This window comes from Neophocaena asiaeorientalis, unplaced genomic scaffold, assembly GCF_003031525.2.
Source record: "Neophocaena asiaeorientalis asiaeorientalis breed wild unplaced genomic scaffold, Neophocaena_asiaeorientalis_V1.1 scaffold82, whole genome shotgun sequence".
NCBI lineage: Eukaryota > Metazoa > Chordata > Mammalia > Artiodactyla > Phocoenidae > Neophocaena > Neophocaena asiaeorientalis.
In genome coordinates, this window is record NW_020173068.1 from 1,289,446 (window position 1) to 1,306,947 (window position 17,502).

Below are 17,502 nucleotides of genomic sequence, written 5' to 3' on the forward strand. Positions count from 1 at the left end.
AAAAGAGTGTGTATATATATATATATATATATATATATATATATATATATATATGTAAAACCAATTCACTTTGCTACACAGCAGAAACTAACACAACATTGTAAGTCAACTATACTCCAATAAAAATTAAAAAAGAAAAAAGCACTCGATTTCAACCTCTTTGTTTTATAGATAAAAAGGATCAGAGATGCAAAGAGGCTGAACATTTGCCCGAGGGTGTTGCCCTATATGCCTTCCCCACTAACTTTTCCTTTCTGTGCATCCAGCTTCCTGGCAGGAGCTGGGAGGAGCTGGAGGTCATTTGAAAGACAGCTGAAGTGGGGCGGCAGGCAGTGTCAGCCCTAAATAGTGAGCTCGAAGCAGAACCTTGGGCAGCTCCTTGACACGGGGGATCAGTGAGAATGAGAGCCATGGATAAGGAGGATGTGGGGTACACATAAAGGCTAAGGAGGGCAGTGATGACCAGCAGGGTGATAGGCCACCTGGACTCACCACTTGGAAGGACTCAGGTGGCTGGTGATGGGGTTCAAATGAAGTGGGGCCTGGGGGTAGATGAGGGTGGGGAAGTTTGGGGGCCAGCTCTACTGGGAATGCAGATTCCTGGCCCTTCATAGGGATACCCTGGAGCAGGATGAGTGAAAGTAGGTCAGTGTTTAGTGGTGTCTGTCTGCCAGGGGTTTCTTGGCTGAGAAGCTGGGCTGTGGAACTGGAACCCAGGTCAGAAGGAATGAGGGCAGTGGGGCAGCTCTGGAACCTTCCTGCTCAATATCCTGCTGTCTAGCACTAGATTCTGACTCTGAGTATGGGGGGCACAGAGGGATATTGTCCTGAGGGGAGCAGGTCCTTCTGGCCCTCCATAGGGCTCCTTGCCTTCCTGGCTGCCCTTATAGGAACCTGGATCTTCCCCTCAGTAGAGGTAGATGGCAACTGGGAGAAGGCTTCATGCTGTGATATTTGAGCACCAAAAGGTCTTCCTCTCACCTACCCAGGGGTCCTGGAGGTGTCCCCCAGGAAAGAGGGGAGGCCAGTGGAGGCCCTGTTCCCTCCCTCAGCCCCCTCCAGCACCACTGGAGGGATAGTGTGGGAACATCATCTCTCCTCCCAGGAACAGCAAGGGGGCAGTACAGCCGCAGCTGGAGAAGGGCTGTTAAGGGGCTGGGAATGCTGGTCAAGGCTGCCTGCCCTGGGCAGCAAGGAGCCCCAAGAAGCTTGTGACTCCAGGGAAAGCCTAAGGCTGCAAGGTGTGGAAAGCCATGCTTGCCAAGGGTCCAAGGAAGGTGAGGGCAGTAGGAGAGGGCAGATTGGAAGTAGAAATACAGGGACTTGGACATCTGAAGAGTCCAGGTGACAGGAAGTAGGCAGAGGGAGTCAGGAGTATCTGGCTGGAAAACCTGAGTGGGAGTGGAGGATGGCAGCTGAAGAGGTCATCTGGGCGGCTTCATGGCTTGAAAGCCTCCAGGAACTGTACATGGAGGTGTTGGTCATGTGTTCAATATGTCATGAGCACCTACTACACCAGTGCTGCGCTGGTGAAAGACACCATAGCCTTGCTCTCAGGGAGATCCCAGTCTAGCCTGGGAGACAGCCCAGGCAGTAAAGAAGGCTGTGCTGCAGAGTTAGGGGACATGGGGATCTGTGATGGAAGAAAACAGGAACTACTTTAGATGGTGTGACCAGGGAAGGCCTCTCTGAGAGCTGAAGGATGAACTGAGCCACAATAAGAGCTGTGGACACACCTTCCAGTACTCAGACTCTCCAGGCCTGGAGGCAGGTGGGGGCCGGTTGTGTTGTAGGAACTGTTGGCAGCCACATGGCTGGAACAGTGCTCCCCTGGGAGCAGGAGGTCTGGGATGAATTGGGATTTCCCTATTTAGGCAGGTGCCAGGTTGTACAGCATCCCCTACCCCACACCCCTACTCCCCTAGGCCACAGCAGGGAGTTTGCTTTTATTTTTTTCCTAAATGCCATGAGAAGCCATTGGAGGTGGAGAATGGATGATGGGTGGGGGCAAGTCAGAGGGCCAGATGATGGACCAGGCTGGGGATGTAAGTGGGCAGAAGTGAGCTCTATTTTGAAGGTAAACCCAGCAAAATTTACTCATGGATCAGATGTGAATGAGTCGGGGGGACTCCCAGGTCCAGAGCAGCCAGGTGGATGGTGGTGGATAGTGGACTCGGGAGCTCTATTTTGCCTATCATCTGAATTCCCTATTAGCCATCCAGGTAGAGGGGAGGGTGTAAGTAGGCTATGTCATGTTGAAATCAGGAGCTCAGTGACAGGTGTCATGAAATCTGGTGGCCAGCTGTGGCTGGTAGAGAGCCATGGATCTAGGGAAAGATCCAGGGCAGGCCAACACTCCTAGGTCCGAGGAGGTGAGAGAGAGAGAAGGAAATGTTGCAAGAAAAAAGGAGGGGTACTTCCCAGGTGGTCCAGTGGGTAAGACTCCGCTCCCCTAACGCAGGGGGCCCGGGTTTGTTCCCTGGTCGGGGGGCTAGATCCCTCATGCATGCTGCAACAAAGACCTGGTGCAGCCAAAACAAATAAATATTTTTTTTAAAAAGGAGGGATTGGTGGTGGTGGGTGCTGCTAGGGGGTGGGGGAGGGGCTGGCAGAAAGCTGAGGCAGGATGATCTTGAGAGCAGTTTCAGTGGAGTGGTGGGGACAAAAGATAGGTATGCATCGGTGGAAGAGAGGTTGGAGGGGCACGGATACAGAGAACTAGAGACAACTCTTTGGAGAAATTTGCTCTGAAGTGCAACTGAGGAAATGGGTGGTACCTGGAGGGGGGAGTTCAAGGGAGTATTTTGGGTTTTGTTTTTTAATGAGATACTATAGAGTTACTTCTCCAGGTTCTAAAATCTATAGGCATAGTGGCTAAAGGAGAAAACTCAGTTGAAACTCAGTACTTCGGAAAGCCATTAAGCGCCTTGTGGAACCCAGAATTCAAGGTTGTGTCCACAGCCCAGTAAAGTCTGAGACTTCAAGGATGGGAATGAGAAGGAATGTGTGTGTTTATGTCCAGGTCCCTAAACCCCTGTGTAATGACCCACTGGGGCATGGAGGGTGGGGGGGAAGATGGGGAGTGTGGGGGGAGGGAGACCTGGAGCACCTGTATTTGCCCTCAGCCTCTAGTCCACAGAGGGCAGGTGGTGGGTGGGAGGACTAAAGGAAACAGCTTCTCACTTTGCAGCAGGGGTGTGGGGGTCAGGGGCTCTCTCCAGGACAATCAGGGGAATAGAAACCACAGGGGCAGAGTGCAGGAGGCTATAGTGGGGAAGGGGTCAGAAGGGGTTGGTGTCAGTTTCTGTGAGAGTCAGGTCCACAGACCACTGCGGGAGATCTTGACTGTGGGCTCCTGTTTCCTCAGTGAGCTCAGTCGTAAGGGCCTCAGATGAAGGAGGAGGCTGCAGTAAGGGGATGAGAGGTGTCCCCTCCATTACAGGGTGGCTTCTAGGAACAGTTGGTTTGGAATGTCCAGGTGTTTGGGAGCTGCTGATGACATGGGGAGGCAGATGTAGAATCCTAGGCATTCTGAGATGAGAGGGGCTGAGGGCAAAATGGGTGTCTTTTCAGGGGTCCAGCCCCTGCACCTCCCACATGGAACTTTGCTTCCTGGGCAATCAGCCTGCCTATCTTCAGCTCCTCTTCAAATCTCCATCCCCCACCCCGCTGTCTGGGGGAGTCTGTGCCATGGGCTGCGGGTCTACCTAAATGGTGACCTAGAGACGGTCCCTAGGCTGAGTTGAGGGGATACCCATGAATGGAGGTGACCCCATGTCTCCAACCAAGCTCTGCTCACCACAACCAGAGAAGCATGTGGCCAGCCCCGAGTCAGTCGTGGTCAGAGTCCCGCAGGTCTCCTCTGCAGCATCTTCTGCAGTAGCAGGGAGCAGGTTGCTCTGGGCCATCCTGACCCCCAGGCCTTCATCTGCCAAGGAGGGCACCCCATGAAGCTTTGCTCCTAATGCTCTCTTATCTCGCTGGGAGGCAAAACCAGGTCAGCCTCACCCGATCTATGCATGAGGCTGCCCCAACGCACCAGGAACCCTTGGGGGCCGCAGGGCTCACCCTGGGCTTGCTTCACCTGCCCTCTTCCATGCCTGGGGGACAGAGGCGGAGAACTCCTTTCCAGTAGGAGGTCAGATGGGGGGATTGCTGCTATTCCTCAGGCTGGTGGCCAGTGTGGAGGGGATGGGGAGTTAACACCTTGTTATGGGGAGAGTTCCTGGGTCAATCCGGGGCCTGAGGGCTGTGTGCTCATTTGCTGAGAAGCCACCAAGGGTCAGACCAGGGGTTCACCGCATGGGCTGGATTTGCCTGGCCGCGCGCACCACCGCCTCCCTACACAAGAGAGCTCGCGCCCCACCCTGCACCCCTCCCCCCGAACACATACTCTGCTTGCATAGGACCAGGCGCCGGAGAAGGCGCGTCCCCGGGCCGGGCTCCCTCGTGTCCGGGAAGGAAAACCGGGCGGCAGGGCCATCTTGAGAAGGAAAAAAGCCGCAAGCCAAGACCTTGACCCAAGAGAAGGCCGAGGGCGCAACGAGGCCGGGAGAGAAACCGCGAGGCGCGCTGCCAGTAAACCCGACGCCGCCGAGCCGGGAGGGCAGCGGGCTCCGCGGGGCAGGGCGTAGCCCAGAGAACGCGCGCCGGCCCGTGTAGTTAGTCGGGGCGCACTTCCTGGAGGAGGACTAGGAGGATTTACCGCTCGAGCAGCCGGGATGAATGGAGGGGGCGGGGCCCAGGAGGGCTGGGCCCAGCAGAGGCCCCCTGCCGAGAAGAGGGGGTGAGGGGGCCCGGCCAAGAGCTTAAAGCCGACTGCAGGGAGGCCCTACCCAGACCCGCCTCACTGCCTCAACTCGGAGGGTCTCCGAGCTCACCGACCTTCTTCCCAGAAACTTCGCAGCCCCGCTCAGCCCCTAACGCTCAGCGCGCGGGCCCGAAGAAGCCCAGTCTACGCGTTCTAAGTCGCCGCGGGCTCCCGGGCGTAGCCCGCCCTTACTGAACAGGAGCGCGGGTGAGGGCGCGGGGCAGGCGGACGGGACCCCGCCCGGGCCGCGCTGGGGAGGACCGTTGGCGCGGCATTAGGACCCAGGCGCGGCACAGGCTTGTGTCACCGGCTCCAGCCGCCGGCCCGCCCTGGACGCCGAGGTTGCGGTCCCGCGGCACCTGGTGAGGAGCCAGGGCGTGCGCACTGGTGTGCAGCCGTCCCGCGGCTGATAGCTGGGGCCATGGCCGCGGCCACCAGGCGCATGTTCCATCTCCAGCCATGCGGTGGGTGCCTGCGGCTGGAAGGCCGTCCGGTCTCCGTCGCAGAGACGTGCTAAGCTGGGACGCGGAGCCGTCGAGGCGCTGGGGGGGATGCGGACGCCGCCGGCCTGCACCGGCCCCCGGCGTGGTGGGCGAGAGGGTCGTGGGGGCTTCCCAACCGGGACGGGGGTGCCCGGGGTGAGTTCAGCCACGAGGGAGTGGGAGCCCGGGTGGGTACGCGGGTGGCTGGGGGAAGCCCAGGACGACTTCGTGGGCACTGCGCGCTTTACTTAACACCGTTTTGAAACTCTTAACAGTTTTTCAACCTACGAGGTAGCTGGTGGAGGGGTGGGGGGGCTTGCAAATGGCGGGGCGGAGTTTCGGGGTCCCTAGCACCTGGAGCGCCAGGGTCTTCGCAGCCGGGCGTGCAGCCACCTCGGAAAGCCTCACTTTACGTTCTACCCGACACCTTCCCGCCCCTGGCGCAGCGCGGCAGCCTGCCCACTCTTAGGGATCCTTGGGCCTCTGACTGTCCCCTGCGCGGCCGCAGCAGTCTCTCCGTCGCCGCTCTGACGCCCGGGGTTTGTACGACCATCTATTTACGTGCACTTGAACCGCCCCGCATGGGAGTAGCATCCCCACCCTTCCATACCGTCGTCATCCTCGTCCTTTGTCCATCCCTGCAGCCTCTGGTGCTAGCTTTACTGACCCCGCCCCTCCCTTCTATGCCGCCCGGGCTCCCGCCCCGGGAGTCCGTCCGCATCCTGCCCCCCGACCCCCAGGGTCTCCGAGTCCGGAGGCGCTTTCCTCTCGTGCACGCGGCCCTTCCTGTCGCTTCCTTCCTCGCACAGCGAGGCACAAACAGTCCGGACCATCCATCCGGGGCCCGGCGCTGAGAGCGCGGACAGCTCCCTTCCTCCCCCACCACCCGCCCCCCACCCCGCGGCATCTCCCAAGAGGACCAACGGCTCCGCCTCCCAGGAGAAAGTGGGTGGTGCTGAGGGCAGGAGGCCGTTGCCGGGTCGCCCCAGTGTGACCCCTGGCGCGTGAGGTTGGGGGCAACTGCACGTGTGGTGGGTGTTGATGGCACCAGGGACCGACGTGAGAGTGAGAGCCGAAATGTGCTGGAAGAGCCCCAGCCCAGTTACTGGGCTTGGCAGCGAAGGCTTGAGAGAGGGAGGCCGGCTTCCACAGGGAAGGTGGCCAGACGGGTCTCCTCCCTCCAGACTCCTGCAACAAGCGAATCCTTCCTTCCTTCACCGGGTACTGTTAATTGCTCCTGGAGAAAACATGCTGAAAACATCTCCCTGTCTGCCTCGGTCCTTTCCCACCTGGGCAGCCCCTAGCAGATGGGCTGAAGAATAACAGGCCTGGCTTCCTCTGGCTCCTCAAGGAGCCCCTGTCTTGTACTGTCCCCTGCTCCTTTTTCTCCCAGGGTCTCTGGGAAGGGTAAGAAAGACTCAGCAGGGCTGGTGCGTGGTGGGCAGCAGATGTGCCCTGTAGACTGTCCGGGGCTGGTGCATGGAGCTGGTGACAATTCTTTGGCTTGCCTTGCAGAAAACTCTTCTATCATGTCGCAGAATGGATACTTTGAGGATGCAGGTGAGTACATTTCAGGTATGGGTGTGTGTATATAGAGAGCTCCTTGGTCAAAAGTCTCTAGGGGACCTAGTCCATCTACCTGGGTACTCATGGTCCTCTGCTGGTGCTGGGATGCCTTTGGATTCTACCCTCCAGAAGGTTGTGATGTGGTCAGAGGGGCAGCTGACACTGCCCTGGACTCTGGCAGATCTCTGGTGGTCCTGTGGTCCTGGGAGGGCAGGCTGCTCCCATCCTGCACTATGTGGACCATCTGATAGCCCATGGTTTTGCTGTTACAATGCTCTGGTTGTCTGACCAGCTTATAGGCTAAGTGTTGTGTGTGCCCACATTCCTCAGACCCCACCCAGCCCTGTGAGGGAGGGGCTGCCATTGTCCCGCTAAAGAATTGTAACCTCTCTGCACCTCAGCTTTCCCTGCTTGCACCAGCCTAGCTCTCTCCCTCCCCATATCTCTGTGCTGGCTCTGTGCCGCCTCTCCTGAGCCCAGATTCGGGAGCTGGCCTCAGAGGGGTGTTTAGTGGGACAGTGCTTGGACACAGTGGTGATGTGCTCCTACCCAGGGTCCCCAGGGCATGGTGACTGCATGTGCCAGGCTGCTGGTGGACAGGTTAGGTATGTGATTGGGCTATAGGGTGGAGATAGGGCACACATGGCATCCCAGGAGCCTTGCAGGGAGCTGGTAGTGTCTGCTGGGTAGGTCCTAGATAGAGCCCAGGATAGGGGAGAAGAGGGACAGTGTGAGAGGCATGCCGGGGAATAGTGGGTGCTGGTGGGGGTGACGACAGAAGGGAGGTTGGGACAGTTTGGGGCTGGGGAACCAAGCATTCTAAGCAAAGCAGGTCTAGAATTGGGGAGGAAGGTGTTTTTCATGGACGTGAGCTCCATGACAAATGGGGGAATGACATCTTTTGACTTAATCGTTCTTCTCTGGGCTCTGGGTGCAGTGCAGACCTGGAGTTAGGGGTCACCAGTCCATGATGGCCTTGACAGTGGAGGCCTAGTGCCTCCTACCCAGAAAGGGCCCAGACTGAGCACAGGACATTGGGGGAACAGGGCCCGGGATGTGCAGAGGAAACCAGTGGGAGGGAGTGGAAGTGAGTCAGGGTGAGTCACTGCCTGGCAGGTGGAGGCATGCTGCTGACCCGTCCCTGTTCCTGCACAGGTGTTTTTCAGGCATTGGTGGGGTCTCAGCTACAAGGGCTCCTGGGTGAATCACAAGTGGTGGACCACAGGGGACCTACAGGACAGTGAGGAAGAGGTGTCAGCTGGGCAAAAAGTAAGGCAGGGAGGGCTCTAGGTGGACTTGCCAGAGAAGAAAGGGTCTGTCAAGCCTTGAAGAAGGCCCTCCAGGGAGGGAAGCCCTCAGCTTGGAGGACAGGAGCTGGCATGCCTGGGGTGCCGGCCGCCTGGCCTAAGGAGTGAGAGATTGAGGTGGGTGGTGTGGGACTGGGCCTGAGGGGCCAGGGGTAGCAGGTCTGGCTCAGGCTGTCATCCCAGAGGCTGTGGGGAGCCCCAGCAGGACTCAGGGCAGATTGGAACTTTTCCATGTCATCAGGAAGGCTTCCTATAGGAGGGGGCCTGTGTTGGGGGTCAGTTGCAGGAACTGAGAGGCAGACCATAAGAAAGGGGCAGCAGGTTCTGTGCTCTGGAGTCCCAAGGTACCATAACATGCCCCCCGCCCACCATGGGTGGAGGCCCGAGATGAGGCCTCCTCTGGGGTCCTGTCACCTCCATCTCTGGCTCTGTTTATCTGGCTCTCTTGCTTCCTGGGCCTTGTCTGATGTTGGACTAAGGTCTCTCAGCCCTGATGCTTTGCCCCACATGCCCTCCCTGTGCCAATGAGGTCCGGATACTGCAGGGCTCTGGCTTTCCTTGAATCGTTTCTGGGGAGCCAGACAGGTCCAGGTCCCACAACCTGGAGGTTCTGAGAAGGCAGGGGCCAGTCAGTCTTAACTACATCATTGTACCATGTGCCTGGCTCAGTGTCTGTGGAATGGACATGTTCTTTCTCTAGCTAAAGGATATGTGTGGCACAGAGCAGTGCAGGGTTCCCGCTGCTGAAGAATGTTGGAGAAAACCATTGGGTAGGGGGTGCCAGCTGGCTGCCATACTCAGGGGGCTGGGCCAGGACCAGATATTGGGCCTAGCTGAGGCTTCCTTCCTAGCCTGTGAGAGGCCTCCCTTACCACTCACCGAGATTGCACCAAGTGGGACAGCCCAGGGGCCCCCGCTCCTTTGGCTTGGAGCCCCTTTGTCCTGTGTGTAGCCAGGCCCTCTTGGGGGGGGGGGTCTCTCTTGGTGGTGGTTGGGGCTCCAGGCTACCTCAAGTGTGACGCGGATGATGCCTCTGAAACCCGTGAGGAGAGCCTGGGGGATGAGGCCTTCGACACGGTCAACTCCTCCATTGTGTCTGGCAAGAGCATCCGCTTCTTTGTCAACGTCAACCTCGAGGTGCAGCCCACCCAGTCTGGTATGGGGGTTGTAGCAGGGACGGGTCGGGGGAGGCACACAGGGGACTGGGGACTGGGCAGATGCGGCCCCACTCCACCAAGAGAGACCTGAAGGGCTGGGGCCGCCCCCTGAGCCCCCCGCTTTCCTCCAGCAGAGAGTGAATCGCCTGGAGGCTACGGTCTCCTACACACCTCCCGCAAGGTAAGTGGCCCATTGACCGGATGGGAGACATTTGGTCCTGGGCCACTAGGTGGGGGTGGAGGTGGCTGCTTCCCTGAGAGAGCTCACACTGATGCTGGATCTCGTACTAGCCCAGGGCCCGGCTGCTGGGGCCAACCTCGCTGGTCTTCTCTCTGGGAAGCGGGTGTCGGGTCCTGGTGGGTAGGGTCAGCCGGGGACCACCACAGAGGAAGGACCCAGACAGCGACAGGTCCTTCTTATTTATGGGCCTGTGTGGTTCTGTGTGTGGGGCCCCCACAGTACCTGAAGTTAAAGAACTTTGAGGAAGAGATCCGGGCGCACCGGGACCTAGACGGCTTCTTGGCACGGGCCAGCATCATCCTGAACGAGACAGCCACCTCCCTGGATGACGTGCTACGGGCCATGCTGTGCCGCTTAGCCCAAGACTCCCACAACACCGAGCCCGACTGCAACTTGGACCTGCTCATGGCCATGCTTTTCACTGATGCCGGGGCCCCCATGGAGGGTAAAGGTAAGGGCTGTCCCTCTGCCTGGGCGGGAGGTCAGGGAGGTGGGGCCATCTGACCCTCCTGTTCCTTCCACTCTGTCAGCAGTTCACCTACTGTCAGATACAATCCAAGGGGTCACTGCTACAGTAACGGGGGTGCAATACCAGCAGTCGTGGCTCTGCATCATGTGAGTTGCCAGGCTGCCACAACTGGCCTCCCCACGTCACCTTGGAGCCAGGCATCCAGTCCCTGTGGAGGCTGGCTCGCTCAGTTTGCGGGGAGAGTGAGCAATCCATCCCATTTGGTCTTTTTTTTCCTCCCTAACAGAGGTCACTGGGGTCATAGTTGGGGGCTCGGGGAGGGGGGAGCCCCAGCTCCCAAGGGTGGCAACTGTGTGCCGTGTGCCCTCTCTGTCCCTGCCAGCTGTACCTCCAAGGCTCTGCTGAAGCGGCACGTGTGCATCAGCCGCCTGGTTCGCCCGCAGAACTGGGGGGAGAATTCCTGTGAGGTGCGGTTTGTCATCCTAGTGCTGGCCCCACCCAAGATGGTGAGGAGGGGTTTCGGGTGGCTGCTCTGTTTCCCAGGAAGGAGGGTTCCAGGTTACCCTGCCCTCTTCTTGGAGGCATCTCTCCCAGTGCTGGAGGCACCACAGTCCTGGCCTCTGAAGGCCACGTTCTCACCCTCTCCGTTCATCTCTGCCCTACTGGGGTTTACCTGAAGCATACTTGGTAGGTCTTCATCAACGCCTAATTTCCCCAGAAGTTGTCCAAAAGGTTCTATTTCTTTCCTGACTGAAAAGAGATACTTTTTTTTTTTTTTTTTTTTGGGTATGAACTGTTGTGGCCTCTCCCGTTGCGGAGCACAGCCTCCAGATGTGCAGGTTCAGCGGCCATGGCTCACGGGCCCAGGCTCTGTGGCATGTGGGATCTTCCCGGACCGAGGCACGAACCCGTGTCCCCTGCATCAGCAGGCAGACTCTCAACCACTGCGCCACCAGGGAAGCCCAAGAGATACTTTTTAAGATTATTACTATTCAAACATAGGGGCCTTTCTTTGGCCTGCCCAACCCTAACTCTATAGTTGGCTATGATTTGTTGACCAAAGATCCCCACTCCTTCCTGGGGCATTTACCCCCCAGCCAGGGGCATCTCGCTTTTGTGGGGGCTGAGACTTATACGTATATTTGGGGAATCTTCTTTTATGGAAAAGGATTTTAAAGTCATTAAAAGAAAATGGCTAGGGCCCCTCCCCAGGCCTGGGAAGGGCCTTAATGCTTAAGATTCCACTGGCTTCTTGATGATTCTGCCCCTGCCTCTGGTGTAGACTCAGAGCTTCAGATGGCCCCTCCCCAGGCTTTCTCTAAGCAAAGGGGGTGCTAACGGGATCGTTCCTCCCAGGGCTTTCATAGACATGCTGTGAATCTCTCCAGATGTTACTTTGCTGGGGAGAGAGGAAGGGCACTTAGGGCAGCGGGCAGCTCATGGGTCAGAGGGAGTGACAGCTGACAAGGTGGCCAGAACAGCTGGAAGGAATAGAATCCCTAGGATTGAGTGGCTAGACTGGTGCCTTGAGACACGCCAGCCATCCTGACACCTGGCTCCTCCTCGGGGGAACAAGCCTGTTCTAAAGCTACCAGAAAGCACAACGTGCACGGTGCAGCCCCGGGACTGTAGCTTTGGGCAGCACGGAGTGGGGGGCAGGGGGGTGCATGCTGCTCCCAGGGGACCTAGGATGGGGAGGTGAGACAGGCTGCTGTGGTGGAGGTTGAACATTGAGTTCATGGACGGGGTTGAGCTTGGCCAGGCAAGAGGCAGAAGGCCGGATGGGCCTGGAACACCTCTGAAAATCATAAACCAGCCGACCGTGCAAATGCCACCAGTGAAAAGTAGCTGGGTGAACATTTTTCTCCATCATCATGATATCATTATCCACAATTACACAGATTTAATACCTGAGTTTATTTTTAAAAAAATACTAGGCTGATGGTAGTTCTAGTGATCTGCTGACCTGGTGGAAATCGTGGCAGGGTCCACTATGCTTGAACTTTGGGGGACTACACCCAGGTCACGGGGAGAGCACCTGCCACGTGCTTGGGAATGTCTGTCCGTGAATGGCCAGGCCGGGGTTGGGCACCCTTCGCTCTACTGTGGCTACAGATGTGATTCTCTTGCCCCATGCCCAGAAAAGCACCAAGACTGCGACAGAGGTGGGACGCACGTTTGCCACGATGTTCTTAGACATCACCTTCCGCCAAAAGCTCCTGAAGACCCGCACGGAGGAGGAATTCAAGGAGGCCCTGGTACATCAGAGACAGCTGCTCACCATAATGAGCCACTGTCCGAGCATCAGCACGAAGGACTACAGCATGAGCTCCATCTGCACCCACAGACCCCCGCAGGTGCAGGGCAGAGGTGGCCTGGGCGGGCAGCACAGGGCAGGGACACAGGGCTGATGGATGCGTGTCCTCCTCCCAGCCCCCACGGCACAAGGACTTTCTCCCCATGGGGAGGGGCATCCGGGAGGACATCGCGCGCAGATTCCCTGTGTACCCGCTGGACTTCACTGATGGTAAGTGGCCCATGGCCCTCCTGGAGCTCGGCCTGTAGCTCAGGCCCCAGGCCTGTCCTGTGTCCCCAACACACCCTCCGCCCTGTCTCCCATTCCTAGGCATTATCGGGAAAAACAAAGCTGTGGGCAAATACATCACCACCACCCTGTTCCTCTACTTCGCCTGCCTCCTGCCCACGATCGCTTTTGGGTCCCTCAACGATGAGAACACGAACGGGGCCATTGGTGAGGGGTTGGAGCCTGGTGGGGCATGCCGGGTGGAGCCCAGGGCCACGGTTCCCCCCTGACCGCCCCGCTTCCTCAGATGTACAGAAGACCATAGCTGGGCAGAGCATTGGAGGCCTCTTGTACGCACTCTTCTCCGGGCAGCCGCTGGTGGTGCTGCTGACGACCGCACCCCTGGCCCTCTACATCCACGGTGCAGTGGGGGTGGCAGCGGGGAGATGCTTCCTGAGGTCCCTGGTCCCAGCCTGGCCCTGACTGCTCACTCCTGTCCCGCCGCCTGCAGTGATCCGTGGCATCTGTGATGACTACAATCTGGACTTCAGTACCTTCTATGCATGGACAGGCCTGTGGAACAGTTTCTTCCTCGCGCTTTATGCCCTCTTCAACCTCAGCCTGGTCATGAGTCTCTTCAAGAGGTGACAGGGCCTTCCCTAAGCTTCTGGGACTCACAAGCAGGAGGGAGACCAAAGCCAGGGGCCTGGGTCAGCTTCCATGCCAGCCTCTGAGGCCCTGTTAACCCTAGAGCAGATGGGGTGCCCCCACCGTATCACTGCTCCAAGGGGAAAGCCTAGGACCCTGGTCCTCTTCATGGCAGGAGGTAGGGGGCCGTGCTGAGGCTCGGGGAAGCCTCCCCGCTACTAACAACTCACCCCGTCTTATGAGGCATATCCCCTGCTGGCAGGTCAACAGAGGAGATCATTGCTTTGTTCATTTCCATCACATTCGTGCTGGATGCTGTCAAGGGCATGGTCAAAAGTGAGTGTATTGCCGGCGGCCACCTGCTATAGGGGAAGCTGAGTTGAGATGGGGGGCTATGGACTGTGCCCAGAGCAGCCAAGAAGCATGTAAGCGCTAAGATTGCTTCCATGGCCCAGGGTGCTCTGGGAGCCATGACTGGCAAAGAGCAGCAGGCCCACGTGCTAGAGGGTGACAGAGCTGCCCTAGGCAGGATCAGAGGCCCTGGGCCAAGCAGGATTTGTTGTCAGAAATGGACAAGGGCAGGGTGTGGGGTGGTGGGTAGACAGGCAGGCCAAGGGGTCCTGGCTGACAAAAGGCCAGCTCTCTCCCCTCCTCCCCCCAGAATCCCTTCCTCCCCTTGGGGCTCCCTCACCCCCACATCCAGGAGGAAGCTGCTGGGCCCCAGGCTCCCAGAGCCCAGATGGCTGAGTCCTGTTGGCCTGTGTCCAGTCTTCCAGAAGTACTACTGTGGCCACAACCACGGGAACTACTACGAAGATAGGCCTTCCCCGGTGAGCCTGCTGGGCCTCAGCCCCAGCCTCAACAGCAGCCTCCACGCTGCCCTCAACACCAGCCTCCTGGCTGGCCCACCAGAGCTGACTTCAGTGGGCAGCCAGGGCCCTGAGCCCCTGGCCCGGGACACAGCTGTGCTCAGCCTCCTCATCATGTTGGGGACGCTCTGGCTGAGCTACACCCTCTATCAGTTCAAGAAGAGGTGAGGGGTGCCCATTCAGGGTGAGGGGAAGGGAGCACAAGCTGCAGGCCACGCTGACACCCACCTGCCTCCCTAGCCCCTACCTGCACCCCTACATGCGTGAGATCCTGTCAGACTGTGCCTTGCCCATCTCAGTGCTTACCTTCTCCCTCATCTCTTCCTACGGCTTCCAGGAGATTAAGAGTGAGTTGGGACTAGGCGTGGGGTGTGGTGGGGTGTGGTGGGTTGCTCTGTGGGGGAGGAAGGCTTGAGCAGGGACCTGTACCTGGCTGCAGTGGGCAAGTTCCGCTACAACCCAAGCAAGAGCCTGTTCGAGATGGCCGAGATGCACTCACTATCCCTGGTGGCCGTCAGCGGCGCCATGGGCCTCGGCTTCCTCCTCTCCATGCTCTTCTTCATCGAGCAGAACCTGGTGGCTGCCTTGGCTAATGCCCCGGAGAACAGGTTCGCAGGGCTGGGGAGGGAGGGGTAAGCGTGTGTCCAGCCCTCCAGGGACCATGGGGCTTTGTCCACATGTGACCCTGCCTGCTGCAGGCTGGTAAAGGGCACTGCCTACCACTGGGACCTCCTGCTCATCGCCATCATCAACACCGGGCTGTCTCTGTTTGGGCTGCCCTGGATCCATGCTGCCTACCCCCACTCCCCATTGCACGTGCGGGCACTAGCTTTGGTGGAGGAGCGTGTGGAGAATGGGCACATTTACGAGACGTGAGTGTGAAAGTGGCCCCTTGAGACGTGAGGCCAGAGTCACGTGGACCCTTAGGTGGGGGGTAGCCCTGGGCCACATACGACCTAAGGAAGGATATGGTTCGGGGGATAAGGGCCCAGAAGTAACAGAGCCCAGGAAGCACATGTGACCGGGGATGGACACGGCCCTGTGGACCAGGCCAGAGGTGACCCAGTGCACTGGAACCTCGCAGGATTGTGAGTGTGAAGGAGACGCGGTTGACCTCCCTGGGCGCCAGCATCCTGGTGGGCTTCTCCCTCCTGCTGCTGCCCTTCCCGCTACAGTGGATCCCCAAGCCTGTGCTCTACGGCCTCTTTCTCTACATCGCGCTCACCTCCATCGACGGCAACCAGCTGTTTGCACGCATGGTCCTGCTGCTCAAGGACCAAGTGAGTGTCTGGCCCTGAGAGTGAGGGGTGGGGGTGGGGGATATGGCTGCAGACCTGCCCACACCTGGTCCCTGCCACCCACAGACCTCGTACCCACCCACCCACTACATCCGGAGGGTGCCTCAGAGGAAGATCCACTACTTCACAGGCCTGCAGGTCCTGCAGCTGCTGCTGCTCTGTGCCTTTGGCATGAGCACCCTGCCCTACATGAAGATGATCTTTCCCCTCATCATGATCGCCATGATCCCCATCCGGTACGGGAGGGTGGCCAGCAGGCAGAAGGGACTCAGCTGGGCGGGAGACGGTGGGCTGGAGTGGCTACCCTCAGCCTGTTCCTCCCTGACCCAATGCTTATCCTCCTGCCTGTTCCCCCTCCCCTCAGCTACAACCTGCTGCCCCAAATCATTGAAGCCAAGTACCTGGACGCCATGGACGCTGAGCACTGAGGTCCTGACTACCAGGCCCTGGCCACACCCCATTCGCCCATCCCTCTGGGTCTTCCCAGGCTGGCTCTGTGGCTGTGTGTGGGTATCTTGGGGTGCTGCTCTGTACTGCACCCCCTCACAGCTGTCCCAACTGGCCTAGGGTGTCTGGGCATTGAGGGGGCTCCAAGGTGTGTGTCTGCTCCTCTTCCCATTAGCCTTTTGCTTTGGGTCCGGAACTCTGCTCAGGGCAGCTTCTGCCCAGGGTGGGACTAAGCAGGACGGATTTTCTTTTGATAAAAGAGCCTGAAAGAGAAACCATTTCCTTGATTGTGTAAGGAACTTGCTGTATGCACATTAGAGAATAAAGCTCCTGTTTCTATGCTTCTACATACCGCCTCCATCCATGCTGCCCTGCCTCTGAAGGCCACCTGAGGGCCCTGAGGAGGGAGAAACCATCCCAGGGGAGGTGGGATAAAAGGGACTGATTTGTTGAGTGCCGCCTAAGGGCTATTACTTCCAACTCCACACAGTAGCTCAACAGGGAAACATGGAAGGTCCAGGAGGCCTTTGTTCTGCCATGTTGCCAGGAACCTGCAGGGAAAGTGGGCTTGGGGCCAGTGAAGAGCCCAGTGGCTGGTAGGGTGGGATGAGCACATTCACGGTGCTGCTTGCAGGATGGGTAAAGTTCAAAGGGGACAGAAAATGTACTGTGCATCCAGGACAGAACTCTGAGGAAGCAGCTGAGGAGCAGACACAGAGGGGTGCCCTGCTCCAAGTGCCACGTGGCAAGTGATCCTTCTTTGGGGCCCCCACCCCAGTAGCCTGTGTTTCCTGCAGGTGGGGCTGTGTCCAGGATCACCAGGCAAGGAGTAAGCAGGCCCCCCAGCACCCCACACCTGAGTTCCAGCCGGACACCACCCACGCCAAGCAGACAATTCAGAGGAGGCTGAGCACCACCACCGGCACTTCCTGAGGAATCAACCCAGCTGGGCTTCACAGACAAGAAGGGAGCAAAGGGATGAGGTCCTGTCCTCACCCACGGGTGCTGATGAATTTTAGGGGAGGAAACAAACTGTTAAATCTAGGCCCTGGGCCGCGCTGCTAGGACTGAGGAGGGGATGTAACTTAAGCTTGGGAGCGACACACCAGCATTAAGGACCCCCACCCCCCAACACACAACAGGCTTTTCTGATTGTCCTTGGGGTTGGGCACCTCCTCTTTACCAGAGTAACACCTGCAGGAAGGTAAGGGAGCCACCCCGGGCCTCTGAAGTCCCTCCCAGGGAAGGGCTTCACCAGGACTCAGTACGGGTCTGGGGTAGCTGAGCTGGGCCTCCTGAAGGGCTCAACTCAGCTGGCCCCCCAGGCTGAACCGTGGCATGTCAACCCAACTGGGGTCAAGAACTCCATCCCTCCTCCCTGCCATAAAAATGAACTTGGCGTTATAACCATAAACCAACATTTTAGCTGCTCTAATGTACACCAGAATAAAGCAAAAGCACTCAGCATCCCACACTGCCCGTCCCCCAACCCAGCAAACACAATAGAGGCCAGCTGGGTGGTGGCATTGCTCAGTGGCTGGGTGGGTGGGCAGCAGGGATGTGGCATGGAAAAGTTCAGCCCATGATCAGAGACTTCAAGGACAAAAAGAAAGATATAATACTCCAGCTAGCAAGGGCACACAAACAGCCTCAACACAGCCCTGCCCTCCTCCAGCCACCCAGC

At 58.3% G+C, this 17,502-nt stretch overlaps 1 protein-coding gene across 8 annotated transcripts; it reads left to right on the forward strand.

Moving 5' to 3' along the window:
- The first annotated feature begins 4,829 nt into the window (after window positions 1-4,829).
- SLC4A11 (solute carrier family 4 member 11) lies at window positions 4,830-16,165 on the forward strand. Of its 8 annotated transcripts, none has more exons than XM_024743246.1 (20): window positions 4,830-5,017; window positions 6,808-6,852; window positions 9,169-9,321; window positions 9,457-9,503; window positions 9,783-10,014; window positions 10,094-10,178; window positions 10,415-10,538; window positions 12,174-12,389; window positions 12,466-12,559; window positions 12,659-12,784; window positions 12,864-12,977; window positions 13,068-13,200; window positions 13,467-13,540; window positions 13,973-14,237; window positions 14,314-14,420; window positions 14,513-14,681; window positions 14,772-14,945; window positions 15,158-15,353; window positions 15,438-15,607; window positions 15,736-16,165. In XM_024743246.1, exons 2-20 carry the CDS (start codon window positions 6,822-6,824, stop codon window positions 15,797-15,799), a joined length of 2,574 nt encoding a protein of 857 aa, XP_024599014.1. In that variant the 5' UTR covers window positions 4,830-5,017; window positions 6,808-6,821; the 3' UTR covers window positions 15,800-16,165. The 8 variants fall into 8 exon arrangements, with proteins under 8 accessions (XP_024599014.1, XP_024599015.1, XP_024599011.1 ...); XM_024743247.1 differs by having other exon boundaries at window positions 10,097-10,178; XM_024743243.1 differs by having other exon boundaries at window positions 9,457-10,014.
- Window positions 16,166-17,502: the final 1,337 nt, after the last annotated feature.